Raw genomic sequence first — 14349 nt, forward strand, 5'->3', positions numbered from 1 at the left:
TTGTTTATAAAAATATTAACGTATGAAAAGGCTATAGTCGTTTAAAAATCATGGGTGAGAAGTTAGTTTACAAGTTAAATTAAAAATATAATATGGTTAAAGATGAGGGACCAAACTTGTAAGTTGAATGGATTGTGTTTAAAAGACATGTTTACCCTTACTAACATATATACATCATGCTTTAAGTGTTGTAAATTAATTAAAAATGGATGTCTTAATTTACCTTTGTTTGGTGTATTATATATAGTATAGATTAAACCTTTAGAAAATACTTAGAGTTTAAAGTTTTGGATTTAAGTCCTACGTACGACAAATATAAAAAGAAATTCGCAGTTAGAAGAAAAGAAATAATGCCATGATGAGGATGAGTTTGGTTGTCATATAGAAAAATGAGTTATTTAACATTTAATAGTGTCGTAAAAAAAACATTTAATGGAACACTTCAGTTTGCTATTTAACAATACAATAATTTGATGAATGTGCATCAATAAAACATACATTTTTAAACAATGTCATAACACGTATTTTACTAACTTGTCAAAAAACATACCCATACATTACACACACTTCATAATTTAAAGGATTTATTGAAAAAATGCTACAATAATAAAACTATAAAAGTACAATAACCTTACTTAATTAAAACCAATGTTTGTTAGAATAATATCGCTCATTAAACTTATCCATGATGAAAATTTTGTGTTCATAAAAGGACAACCAATATGATTTTTACATACTTCAATTCGAAGATTATTGTATCACCACCTTGACAATTAATTTGAAGTAAGAATTTTATTATATTTAGATTACTTTGATTTAAACATATAAAAACTCATAAAAGTAACTCATAACCTTCATTTGATTGACCACACCAAACTTTTTAGTAGGTTGTGGTTTATGAAATTTCAATTTCTAGTTTTCTACCATGTTAATTGGTCAGATACCTTCTGCCAAAATTAAAATTTACATTTATTACCCCAACTGTATTTTTCTCCCACTTTTGTCCTTTAAATAGACTATACTCACTTTACAAATTCTTGCATCAAGTTTTGGTCATTTAGAAGTTAAAAGTAGTAAGCAAAAAAACGACAAGGTGGTGTTTTATGTTAGTTGTAGCTCTAGCAGTATCGGCTTATACCGGTACTGCTAGAGACATTCCAAGAGAAAATAAGAATAATGTTGGTCTTACAGATCAGAAGAACGTTTATGGTTTTGGTGGAACAGGCGGGTTTGGTGGCATTGGAAACAATGGTTTGCCCGTGGGTGGGATGGGCTCAGGAGTCGGTGTAGGGGGTAACTTTGGTAATGCTAATGGGATCGGAGGCATTGGTAGTGGATATCAATTTGGTGGACAGGGTGCTCTTGTTGGTGGTGTGGGAACTTTTGGTGGTCTAGGTAACGGTATTGGTGGATTACCTACTCTTGGGGGCGGTGGACTTGGTGGTGGTGGTGGTGGCGGCGGTGGACTTGGTGGTGGTGGTAATGATGGTGTTGCACTCCCTTATCCTTGAAGCTTGTGTTATGATCAATAAGTAGTTAGCTACTTGCCGGTTTAAAGTTAGAAGGCATGTTTTGTTTGTCTGTGTTGTCAAAAGTACGTTCTTTGGTGTTAGAGAATATCTTTGTCTTTCGTTATGTTGTATTCTGAAATATTTAATCATCTATTTATTTTAGGTCACTTATTATACCTATGGCTCATTGTTGCACCATTATCGGAACTTGGAACTAAATGTGAACATATAAAAATTATGTTAGTACTTTATAAAGATAATAAGCTTAAACTAAAAGTTTAAATATGAAAAACAAAATTAAGAATAGTTATTTTTTTCATTAGATAATTTTCTTGTAACTTATATTATATGTTTGTAGCAACAAGTCTTCTTCGCTTCTTCTCAAAACTAGAGGGTCAAAACTCAAATGAGTTTCATGCTTACAATTATTATATTTCACATCTCTAAAACTTGATAATGATAGCTTTTCTAAGCTGAAAATATCAAATGACAATTTGAAACAAAAAAACTTTTAATTTAAATGGTGAAAGCACATTGATATATATCAACATCTATTTGTTTTACTCTTGGACCATCTATCTCGCTATAGGAGTAAACTCAACTTCAAAACTTATTGAAGAATCTTATATTTTACAACGTGCTTAACATAGTTAAAGTACAAGCTTAAACAAAAAGTTTAAATATGAAAATAATAATAAGAATGGCTATTTTTCAATATAAAATAGTTTCTTTTAACAAGTCTTCATCACTTCTTCTCAAAACTAGAGTGTCAAATGAGTTTCAGGCTTTAAATTATGCTATTTCACGTCTCTAAAACTTGATAATAATAGCTTTTCAAAGCTGAAAATATCAAATGACAATTAACAACAAATCTTTTAATTAAAATGGTGAAAGTATATTGATATGTATAAATATCTATTTGTTTTACTCTTGGGCCACCTATCTCGCTATAGGAATATATTCAACTTCAAAACTTTGGTCAGCAATTGAAGAATCTTATATTTTGCAATGTGCTTAACACGGTCAAGTACAAGCAATTCAATAACACTATTGGTTGACTTAACACGATTAACAAATAATAAGAAATAGTTGAGCCGAGAAATTGTTTTTGTTACCAAAACTACAATCTAGAACGATTTGTTAAATAAAAAAACAAATTCCATAGAACTCTGCCATTATGATAAACGGGTTTTAAACATGTTCTACTGACTTGCTAGCATATGTAACATTATTACTTAAGCCAGTAATGTGTATAGTAAACAGGTTGAACCCGTTCATACATGCAAACCATGACTTGTTTAACATCATGTCGAGTTATATGGGTTGGCAAGTCGTGTCATAAATTTGAAGCTCCCGTCTTAAATGAGGTTACAGACCATTTGAAGCTCAATTCAAGCAGCTCAACAAGTTTACATATACAATCATAGGGGAGGGTTATTTTCAGAACCTTGATGATTTTTAAGAACTTTATAAACTTAATTTTGGACCACACATTTAATAAATGATATGAAATATGTGACTGAGATTAAATGTAATTAAAAAATGAACCATGAGAGAGAATAAGTATTTTTGATAATTACACAAGTTTAAATGTTGGTTACACATGTGTAATAAGTCGATTCGGTGTATAAAATAGTACTGTAATTTTTTGTACATTATTTACACTTGCATATTACACATGTGTAAAAAAAATTCAAAAAAAATTTGTTACGTTGAGCTCTTTCGAGTTCTTAAAACTCAAAGCGGTTCTCAAGAGAAATCAATCATACAATCATAAGCTTATATAAAAATGTTTTGATTTTTTCCTAAGGCTCTTCTACATCTTTTCTCATGTTAGAAGTATAACCGAAAGTACACACCATACATTGCATATTGATACTATTCATTCTATCTAAAAGTTATATGAGACCTGATAACAATCGTTTAGAAACGGTAATAAAAAAGCATTATTCATGAAGCAAATATTTGTTAATTATGTGGTCTCTGGAAGTACTGAGAGCATTCAGAGCATTCCCGTCTCATTCCTTATCTTTATCTTTATATTTACACTAAAAAACACCACATTCTCTCTCATGTTTAATTAAATAATATTTTTTATACTTTTATCATTACAGTTTTCTCTCTCCTCTACTCACAACCAATCCAACAAATATTAAAAAACTAGTTTAATCCTCCCGTGTTACGGGGGTTTATTTAAGTTTTTGTTTTAATCGTTTTGATATTATGATGATATATTTTATTTAACGTAGTTTTGTTTTAATTTAATACATATATATTAGTTTGTTACTATATTTTTTAGCGTTTGAGTTTTCTCAATTGAGATATGTAGTTTTTTAGATTTATAACGAACAAACATAAACAGACACGAGCATGTTGATTTTTTTAAATGAACAAACATGAACACAAAAATTTGTTTAATGAAAAAGGGGGCTTTAATGTTGTTGACAATGGTGGGTAATATCGGAAGTTAACCGGCGATGAAGATGAACAGCAACAGAGAACATGTAAAAGAGATAGATTAAATTAGTGTTTACGCCCTGCTTGCGGTGCGCGCATATAATGTATATATGTGTGAACCCTCAGGTGGGCAAAAGTAAAATTGCACTAATTTTGACATTATTTTACTAATCTCATGAAAATAACGTTAAAAGTGGCGGAAGGTTAATCAGGCATCATGTGGTGGCGTTGATAGCCGAAAGACAATGGCACATGCACCAATCAGCCGGTGTCCCGATGATTGAGTGCTATGTGCCTTATGTCCAAGGCTTGATGCAAAACTACTATCGAGCCGGGGGTCTCACCGGAAGCAGTCTCTATATCCCTATGGGATAGAGGTAAGGCTGTCTACATCTTACCCTCCTCAGACCCTACCATAGCATTGCTATTAATGGGATATACCGAGTACGATGACGACGATGATGATGATGATGATGATGATGATGATGATGATGAAAGTGTTTACCAATAAATGAGATCTTATAACCCATTTGAGGGTTATTAGGGTTTGGTAAGACCCATAACTCATGGAAATTATTCTTTGATGGTTAAGAGATTATTTCACAAATAAATGAGATGTTATAACCCGTTTAGGAGTTATCTAGGTTTGGTGAGACCCATGACCCGCAAAAGTTATTGTTTGATTATGAAACAGTTTCATAAATTTATGAGATGTTATAACCCATTTAAATACTACCCGGGTTTGGTGAGACCCATACCCACGAATTCGGGTTAAATGCATGAGAAACCTCCATTTAGATATCAAGCAATCTGTTGGCTTTAGAGAATGAGGGGAACAACCTGAGAATGACACGTAGGATTTTATGGTAGACAATTATATAGATAGTTAGATAAATAGGGGCAAACAATGTTCCCAAAATTTACAAAAAATCACTACATTTCTCTCTCCACCCTATAATTTACACTCACAATCACTCACAACCCCACCCTATAATTTGCAAATTTCCCACACATAATTATAGGGGATGGGATGTGAATGCTCTTACATCTCATTCCTCATCCCCATCTCTATAATTACACTACAAAACACTGCATTTATCTTTCCTGTTTAATTAAATAATACTTTTATCATACAGTTTTCTCTCTCCTCTACTCACAACCAATCCAACAAATATTAAAAAATAAATAGGGGCAAACAATGTTCCCCAAATGTTTCCCCAAATTTACAAAAAATCACTTCATTCTCTCTCCATCCTATAATTTACACTCACAATCATTTAAAACTTCATCCTATAATTTACCAATCCCCCTCACATAATTATGGGGATGGGATGTGAATGCTCTGAGAAGAGCTTTCTTGCAACATATTATTTCTTTGTTGCAAAAATAAAATCCACACAAGGAGTAAATCATACTATCTTTAATTCCATAACTTTTTAAATAACACACGATAATGCTTATGAGCTGAAAATATGAGATGATCACAATTTGATGCAAAAATCACTTCATTCTCTCTCCATCCTATAATTTACACTCACAATCATTTAAAACTTCATCCTATAATTTACCAATCCCCCTCACATAATTATGGGGATGGGATGTGAATGCTCTGAGAAGAGCTTTCTTGCAACATATTATTTCTTTGTTGCAAAAATAAAATCCACACAAGGAGTAAATCATACTATCTTTAATTCCATAACTTTTTAAATAACACACGATAATGCTTATGAGCTGAAAATATGAGATGATCACAATTTGAAAAACACCACAAATTTTAACTCATACTTAACTCTTAACCATTACTGCATTGTGTTTTCTTCGAATCTGTTAAACCAACATCTAGTTTCTAAATTTTTAATAACTTCTTAAATATCATTCTGATTCACACTCCAAAACTAGTATATGCTCTGGTTATATAGCATCAACTCACAAAAACCAAGATATATATATTTATAAACCCCACAACAAAATACAATTTACTAAACATTTTCCACACTCCCTCTCTTAAACTAAGTGTTAGAAAAAGAATTTAACACCTTTGATCACACATCTCTCACACACACCATGCAAATATACAATCAAATTAACGAACCAAAACACTCTTTTACCATAATCATTATGCCACTAATCTTGAATAGGAGTTCCCGTCCTCGCTTGCGATATACGGTTCGCGTATATAGTTACTAGCCGCAACTGTGTACTGTTTAATCCTTCCAAATATGGCAATAATCCTTTTCCAAGCATTATGTACATATCTACCAGACAAAAAACAACAGTCTGCCAAAATACCATATTAGTTTAGTATTTTAACAAAATATAACAATTTGTTTTGACATAATTATGATGTTACCTTGCGTACATCCGCACTCTGGTTACCGAAAGCATCAAAAAGAGCAGGCAAAAAAGATTGTAACTGGCCCGTTAGCTCTTCCGAGGATAACCTACTCACAAGCTGAAAAAAGAAAACATAATAACAATAAATGCATTTCAGACCACAAAATGTGCATAGAATTTGAAAAGAATCTACCTTAGTCAAACAGTTTATACACGTAACAAGAGTTTTCTCGTCTTCGGTAACCAATAAGGGGACGATAATCTACGCAGAAGAACATAAAAAGTGACTACGTGTATGAAATTTTGTATATAATAATATTGAGATAATGAACTAACTTACACTTAAACATCTGAAAGGGTCATATTGAGAGAGAACCACAGATAAGCAATGTTCTGCTTCAGTTGATACCTGCACTTAAATTCAATATCAATAACGCGATATAGTTGTTTAATTATAAAAACAACATTAAAAAAATTCAATCTGACAGAAAATTACTTTCGGGATTGTGTCCTTTGTAAGATGCAGTAACTTTTCAAATATGATCTCAATGGAATCTTCCATGGCATCTTTCTATAATAATCAGTGAATGAAAACTAAAGTCAAAGTCAAACAAACCAGCATATAAAAGCAGCACAATATAAAACAGTTATAAAATATACCTGGTTCTTTAGCATTTCAGCCATTAATGAAAGAGCAAGCTCGCGAATTGATGGATCAGAGTCATCCAAAACCTCAAGTACAACCATCAAAATCTGATTAAAATACTGCAAATATATCAAAATATCAGTATGAATTTTTGCCAGTAAACTTCATACATTAATAAGAAATAAATAACCTTGGTCCATATAGAGAAATCATTGCCCACAGAAGCATCAACCAACTGTTGAAGTCCATTAAGCTTGCTTGCAGTAGAACATTCATCACTCCCATTTGAAATCTAATACACACGTTAATAGCGCGTTAATATTCAATACAGTAAACCGTTTCCCTATAGAATTTAGACTCACCAGATGAAGAATTTGAGGGATGCCCGGTTTAGTATCAGGAGACGAACCAATCTTTAAAGATGAAAATTTTGAAACACTAAGTTCACCCTGTTGGTTATCAGAGGTAACAAGTCCATTAAGCCAAGGTGTTGAATTAACCTCCACGTCAGCATTTCCCTCCAAATTTTCTAACTGAAAGGACCATGATGCCACAGTATCTTTAGCATTTGAACCAATATCAAGACCATGATAAAGATTATCTTCACCCGTGATCGGGATAGAATCTTGAGTGGGACCTGCACCCCATTTCTTACCACCGTCACTATCAACCGAACCACCAGAATACCTTCCATATAAAGGAGTCTTCTTTAACACTGGATTATATCCTTCTTCAGAAGAAGTCCCGACAACATCATACGGATCATAAGCTGATTTGGACATTTGTCTGTCTTTCTTCTGCTGCAAGTAATTCATCAAGTCCACTTCTATCCGTGGCGTACGTTGTTTAAGTGCGCGCCTCAACGAATTTTGTTCTTCAACTGATAAACTGAGAATGTAATTTAAAACAGATGTTGAATCAAAATGAGAGTAAACAGATACGATGCACGTTATAGCCGCTTCTTTAAGTTTTGTATTTTTGTCATGAACCAATGGTGCCAGTTTAGCAAGCCATAGCTTTAAAATCCCACTATTTCCCGCACCCTCAGCATTCATCGCATGCTTATTAAATGAAACGATAGCAAATTCGATTACAGCAAGTTTCGCTTTCGGTGATCGTTGCTCATCCAACGAACGAAGCAAAGCGGGTAGTAAAAGAGAATCCACACTGTAAGTTTTACCAATAATATCTAACGTGGTGGAACACGGTTGTCTTACGGATTCCTTCGGGTCGATTAACCGGGAGAACACGTGCGGTAATATTCTCTCGATGTAACTTTCAAACGGTTTTCGACAAGCAGGGATGATGTCAGCAAGTGTCGTTAGAGCCGCTTGTGCAACTTTGTGGTGAGGATCATCTAAGTGGTGGGAGAAGAACTTCATTACTTTCTCAAAACTTTGTGTGACTTCTTGAACTCCTTTCGGGCCTTGCTGGAGTAATGAACGGATATAGTTAAACGCAGAAACCCTGGCATTCCAATCTGAACCCGAACTTAAACCATCACTTAATGCATCAGTTAGAGAAGCCGGCCCGTCTGTACAACTTGACATCTCACCAGAAGCAAACTGGCTCTCATCAAAGCTTCTTCGCCTGCTTGAAACTGATCTCCCAGGTGTGTTTTTTCTTGATAACGGTCTTTGAAAATTGGGTACGTGACTGCTATGTGAGTCTCTGTATGATGCGTCTATATAGGGTCTATCTGTATATCGTCTCGCCTCTCTAATTTCATGGTGATCATTCCCAATATTACCTCGATACGAGTTCTTAGCTGAATCCCGTGAAGCCTGAAGCTGAGTGATTATGTCAGATATCGCCAAGCTGCCGTTACGGTTGTTAACTTTTGAGGCGGTTAAATCTAAAGATGAAGACTTGGAGAAACTATTGGAAGCAGGAGCTGCAAGTGGGAATGGCGGGTCACGAGATGAAGGTGGGTCCACTCCTGCACTAGGGGTAGTTAAAGATCAAGTTAGCAGTCCAAAAAGATTAGTTATTAACGAATTAAAGAGTGATTTCAAAAGTTTACCTAGATCTAGACTTGATGATCTAACTCTACCAGAATCTAGACCTCTGAGCATGCTTTCAATGGCTGAAACCTTCTGTTTGCTAGCTTGCAACACACTTTCTAGACTGCGTTCTGTACTATCGTTAACGGGTGCTGACTGCGATGAGAAAAGACCAGATGAGTGAGAGGTTGCAGATGGTAAGGTTGTGTTTCGGTTCATTGCAACAATGGCTGAAGTTCCATATCCAGCCAGACTTGAAGAAGATGAAGAGTTTTGAGTATTTAGTGGCGTTTGTGGATTCCTCTCACGAAGTGAGGGAGAAGCGTGTCGCCGATGCATGCCACCGTCCTCGTCATTTATTATCTATGCACACAACAGTTTAAAAGATATTCAGTTATGCTACATCAGATTTCCACATCAGTAGTATCTTTGACTTGTGTGTTTACATCTTATTTGAAAACACGTACCCTTTGAATGACGGGATCAAACGATGAAAACAAGCGGCGGGATCGATCAGGCCATGTTTTTGAGAACATTCGGTAGCATGATCTAGCAGTTGACCGTACCTGAAGTGATTACAAGTTAAAATTTTTAACACCTAACAAGATAATAATAATAATAATAATAATAATAATAATAATAATTTAATACTCCATCCGTCCCTCTACAAGTGTCATGGTTTGAAAAACACAAAATTTAAGAAAGTTTGAATGATTGCATTTTTTTCCTTAACAAATGACTATAATGCCCTTGAAATATATAAAAAGACAAAATTTAAGAAAGTTTGAATGATTGCATTTGTGTAAGGGTAAACTTGGAAATTAGTTAATAAATTTTGAAAGTGGACATTTGTAATGGGGCAAACTACAAAGGAAATGTGGACACTTTCAAAGGACGGAGGGAGTAACAATAATAATAACAGTAATACTATAATAGACCTCGCTCATTGCATCTCCCACACAACATTTAATAAGGTCTTCATAAAGGTCAGCTGATCGTTGTATCTCAGGTGCATCAGCCCAATATTCCAGGATTAACAAAGCATATTCACAACATCTGTATAGAATTGAAATGTGACATCACTATATAAGCACCAATTTTATATGACTATATGATGCTGACTCAACTTTGCTTTAAAAAACAAAATCAAACCTTGCGCGAAGTACGGCACTCCGGTCATGTTTTGCATTTTCAGCCACACGAGGAAGTATCCGTGCAACTTTACAGTTACGCAACATCTAAAAAAATAGGGTAAGAATTATGTCTACAAAAAGAAATAGGATTACACGAAAAAAATATAAATAAGTAAATACCGTTTTTATGCAGTTATCAGCAGACTCTGCAATTACAAGTACAGTTATCACAACTAGTTTGAAAAGAGCCTGAATGTAAAATCATGTGTCAGAAAGGGCGTGTTAGGATCTCTTAAAAGATAAGATATGTGTGTACTCACGGGAATTAACATCTCTGCAAATGCCTCAAAGTCTCCCAACAGCTCTTTAGATAAAAAGTTCAGTAAGTGGCAAGCCTAACATAACAGTTGAATATTAAATCAAGACATGTTTCATGTAAAAGAAAGATTAAAACTAAATGTTTTGTAATATACCTGCTTAACTATGCTAGATCTTCTATCAGCTAACTGTGTGGTTAGAGGATTAACAAGCTGCTTTAGAAGTCCCCGAAAACATGGATAATCAATTGCACCTGGTGTAACAAAATAAAAAAAATGAGAGCAAAAATGAGCAACCAGCAGTCTATTACGGTACGACTTTCTGTGTGTGTGTATTAAATAAAATAACTAAACGAATGCCATATGCACACCTCCAAGGACAAGGCCTTCTACTCTCTGCAGGGCTCCAATGCGGAGACACCAATCTTTTTCTGGAACGAGAATTGAGGCAATAGTCTCAAACTCCCGAATAAGCTCTTTTTCTGAGTACACTTTGATTGGGTCTATGGGCTTTTCAGTGATGTCACTTTCCCCTGAAATATATATGTATCAGTAAAAGTGAAAGTTTAACAACAATGAAACTAAGCTTCATCAAAAGATATAAAAGTTAAACTTCTTTGCTAAATAATAAGAAATAAATTTGCATGATCCATCATTCAATTCACTGATCAGGGGTGTGTATTTAAATATAACATAAATTAACTACAAAAAAATGAATAAAAGAGAATCTGACATAATGAAGACAAGCTAAAAAAATATTAACAAAAAAAAAGGCTGACCTGCAAAAAGGGATGCTTCACGAGAGGGCTTGGCCCGAAAAGGGCTATGATTAGAAAGCTCCTTTTAGGGTTATGATTAGAAAGCTTGGCAGCAGCAGGAGCATAAGTATTTACTCGAATATCTGCAGAACGTTGTTTTGGTTCAATTCTTTCTAGTCTAGCATTGATGTCTTTAACCTGGAATAATTCAAGTTGATTAAAATTGAGCAGAATTATATGGGCATACATGTGGCAACGAAATCAAATAAGTATGCTAAAGACACCCAAATATTAATTTAAGAACATAGAAACTGTAGCCATTATATTTACTCTTTTTAGTAAAGATATATAGTCTAAAAGCAACAATCTGAAACTCTAGGCATAACATACTCACCATTGACAATGGAAGCTGATGACGCAAAAGTTCTTCACGAAATTGAGGCCCAATTTGGGCATACATTTCCTGCAGCAGAGAAAAGATATCAAAACGAGATACCATTGCATCGTTAATTCTTTTAACTGCAGCTTCACACAAACAACTATAGAGTAAACAGCTAACTAACCTCAATGCATAAAATAGCAGCTTCTCTCACACCTGGATTAGGGTCATACAGCATCTGTAATATCTGAACAATTGAAAATGAAAAGGGGGGTACTATAAGAATCAGTATAGAAATCATTTTAAAACTTTAAAACTAATAAAACACTAGCAAACAACATACAGAAGGAAGAATAGCCCGTTGCAGAGGCAACTCAGTAGACGCAAATAAACCAATGGCAGATGTCACAGTTCTTGCAAACTCTTCTCTAACTCTCCAGCTTTTGTGAGTCCAAGCATTATTTCCAGCTCTTTCAACAATAAGAGTTGGAGAAGAAACCTGCACTAATAACAAGAAACAAGATAGCAAAGTTTTCAGCTGTTTGCTTTAAACTACTATCAAGTAAAAAGAGTGCATATAAACCAATCTAATTACAACAGAACCACTGAAAACAATCCGAACAAGACCTTGTTTTTATTCATCCATTAAGTTTTTATCGGACAAGCGAATGGTTCACAAACACCTTACCGAATGAAACTTCTTGTTCGTGTAAATTTATTAAGGAAATGAATTCACAAACACAAACAAAAACAAATTAAGACAAACAATGTTTAGTTTGATTTGGCCAACCGAGAATAGTTAAATTTCAGCAGCTAGTGTTTTTTAACATTCACATTCATATGGTTATTTACATATAAATTAATCAAATAATACTCATACATAATTTTGCTTTATATTTAATAACTTTGCTTAAATCTATATGATAAGATTTGAAAAGTCATTAAAAAATTACAAAAAAAAACCTTTAATGAACAAAACATAAACAAAGAACCATTAACGAACATAAACAGACGTAAACAAACACATTATCAAACGTTCGCAAACACAATTGAAAACAAACATGGCCTCCGCTCATGTTCATTAAATAGTTAACCAATCGAACATAAACGAACTTCGCGCCAAACAGTTCCCAAATAAAACACTATAAACAAGGTAAATTCGGTATATAAGTCTGATCACCAATAAAACACTATAAAATATGAACATTATAACATCAATAACGAAACAAATAAACCACAATCAAAACTAAGGGGAAAGTTAACATACAAACTTAAATTAACGTGCTAAGTGTGAGAATCAAGTAGAGTAATTATATATACAAATAAAGTAATTATGTAATTACATCATAGAGTAATTGTATGATATAATTACATAATTACTCTGCTTGTATATATAATTACTTTACTTGATTCTCACAATTAGCACGTTAATTTCAATTGTATTTGATCCAAACCCTTAAAACTAATAATAATAATAATAATAGTATTATTAATAATAAAACTAGGCACTTCATGTTCATTATATAGTTAATCAATCGAACATAAACAAACTTCTCGTCGAAGAATTCCCCAAATAAATACCGTATACAAAGCTCAATTAAGCTCAATTCAATACATCTATAACGAAACAATTAAACCTCAATAAAACTAATAATAATAATAATAATAAAACTAGAAACGTCATGTTCATTATATAGTTAATCAATCGAACATAAACGAACTTCTCGCCGAACAGTTCCCCAAATAAACACCATAAACAAAGCTCAATTAAAATCAATTCAATATACATGTCTACTCACCAACAAAACACTATAATTAAACCACAATTAAAACTAATAACAACAATAATTAAAAGTGACACGTCATCAGTATCAGTACCAGTACCTGCATGAGCGTGAGCAAAAGGCGGCGAGCGGCATCACGAACGGGCTGCTTAGCGTCACCGAGTCGGTCAACAGTGGCGGGAACAAGCGCATTGAAATGAAGCTTCAGATGGTCACCAGAAAGGACGGCGGCGGAGTCAAGTGCCTGTAAGGCGCCTTGAGAAACCCTAAAGTTGCTGTCCTTGAAGAGATCTAAGCAGCAGTCGACAAGCGAAGTCGGTTAGGCTCTTTCTGGAAGCTTCTAGAAGGTCGTGGAGCCTCTCCACTCCGGCCATTCGCTCCTTCGTGTCCTTGGACCGTGACATTTCCAGTGCCTCGTCCATTGCGTCGGGTCGGGTTGGTTACGGATCTGGTGAGATCCGCCACGGCGGACGGTGGTGGTTGTGAGTAAGACAGCGGGGAGAGAGAAACAGCGGCTTGCTGCTGGATTGACGGACAGAGTGTGAGAGAGAGAGTAGAGTATTAAATTGTTTTTAATTGTTTATTGATAATCTACAGATTTCAATTTCCTCCTTTTGGCGTCTTTTAATTTTATTTTTTTTTTAATATGGTAATGTAAAATTCAAAGTTTTATGAATGAAAAAGTAGTAATTCTTTGTGGCTATTGGTAGTAAATAGTAATGTTTGGGATTTTTAGCAGATATGTAAATTTGATTTTTATTTGTGTTATTTTTTGTGGATAATAATAATAATAAATTATTTGAGTCAGATGTTAAGAGGTTGTGAATTCAAATTTCGAGTCCACCGGGGTGTTTGTCAAACCGTGTGTTACGTTAGAGACTTCTGTTTTTGTAGTTGCACAACGAATGTCAAGTGGCGGCTGACGGTATGGTTTTCCGGGGTAACGCCCAAGCAAAAATCTGAAGTCAGTGTGTGTCTAGTTAAGACAACATAGTCTGGTCAGAGTAGGTCAACAGCATCTCCAATT

The 14349-nt window shown here is 34.2% G+C and overlaps 1 protein-coding gene and 1 pseudogene across 2 annotated transcripts; one reads left to right on the forward strand and one right to left on the reverse strand.

Moving 5' to 3' along the window:
• Positions 1-1058: 1058 nt before the first annotated feature.
• On the forward strand, positions 1059-1658 carry LOC143588209 (uncharacterized). The gene has a single exon (XM_077069277.1). It carries the CDS (start codon positions 1104-1106, stop codon positions 1509-1511), a length of 408 nt encoding a protein of 135 aa, XP_076925392.1. The 5' UTR covers positions 1059-1103; the 3' UTR covers positions 1512-1658.
• A 4236-nt stretch (positions 1659-5894) lies between these two features.
• On the reverse strand, positions 5895-13869 carry LOC143588207 (CLIP-associated protein-like; annotated as a pseudogene). Its single transcript, XR_013145065.1, has 21 exons — positions 13423-13869; positions 11882-12037; positions 11723-11785; positions 11554-11622; positions 11181-11357; positions 10773-10934; positions 10558-10655; positions 10405-10479; positions 10265-10333; positions 10104-10189; positions 9890-10007; positions 9419-9517; positions 8972-9314; positions 7311-8887; positions 7139-7240; positions 6963-7067; positions 6799-6873; positions 6643-6711; positions 6496-6564; positions 6319-6420; positions 5895-6245 (listed from the first exon to the last, which is right to left on the reverse strand). The product of XR_013145065.1 is annotated as a CLIP-associated protein-like (transcript).
• Positions 13870-14349: the final 480 nt, after the last annotated feature.

The sequence above is a fragment of the Bidens hawaiensis genome, unplaced genomic scaffold (assembly GCF_021521415.1).
Source record: "Bidens hawaiensis isolate Kalapana, Puna unplaced genomic scaffold, B.hawaiensis_p1.1 tig00036243_1, whole genome shotgun sequence".
Lineage (NCBI taxonomy): Eukaryota > Viridiplantae > Streptophyta > Magnoliopsida > Asterales > Asteraceae > Bidens > Bidens hawaiensis.

What these genes read in the sequence shown, in the direction of transcription:
- LOC143588209 (XM_077069277.1), top strand. Translation starts at nt 1,104, where the DNA reads ATGTTAGTTGTAGCTCTAGCAGTATCGGCTTATACCGGTACTGCTAGA.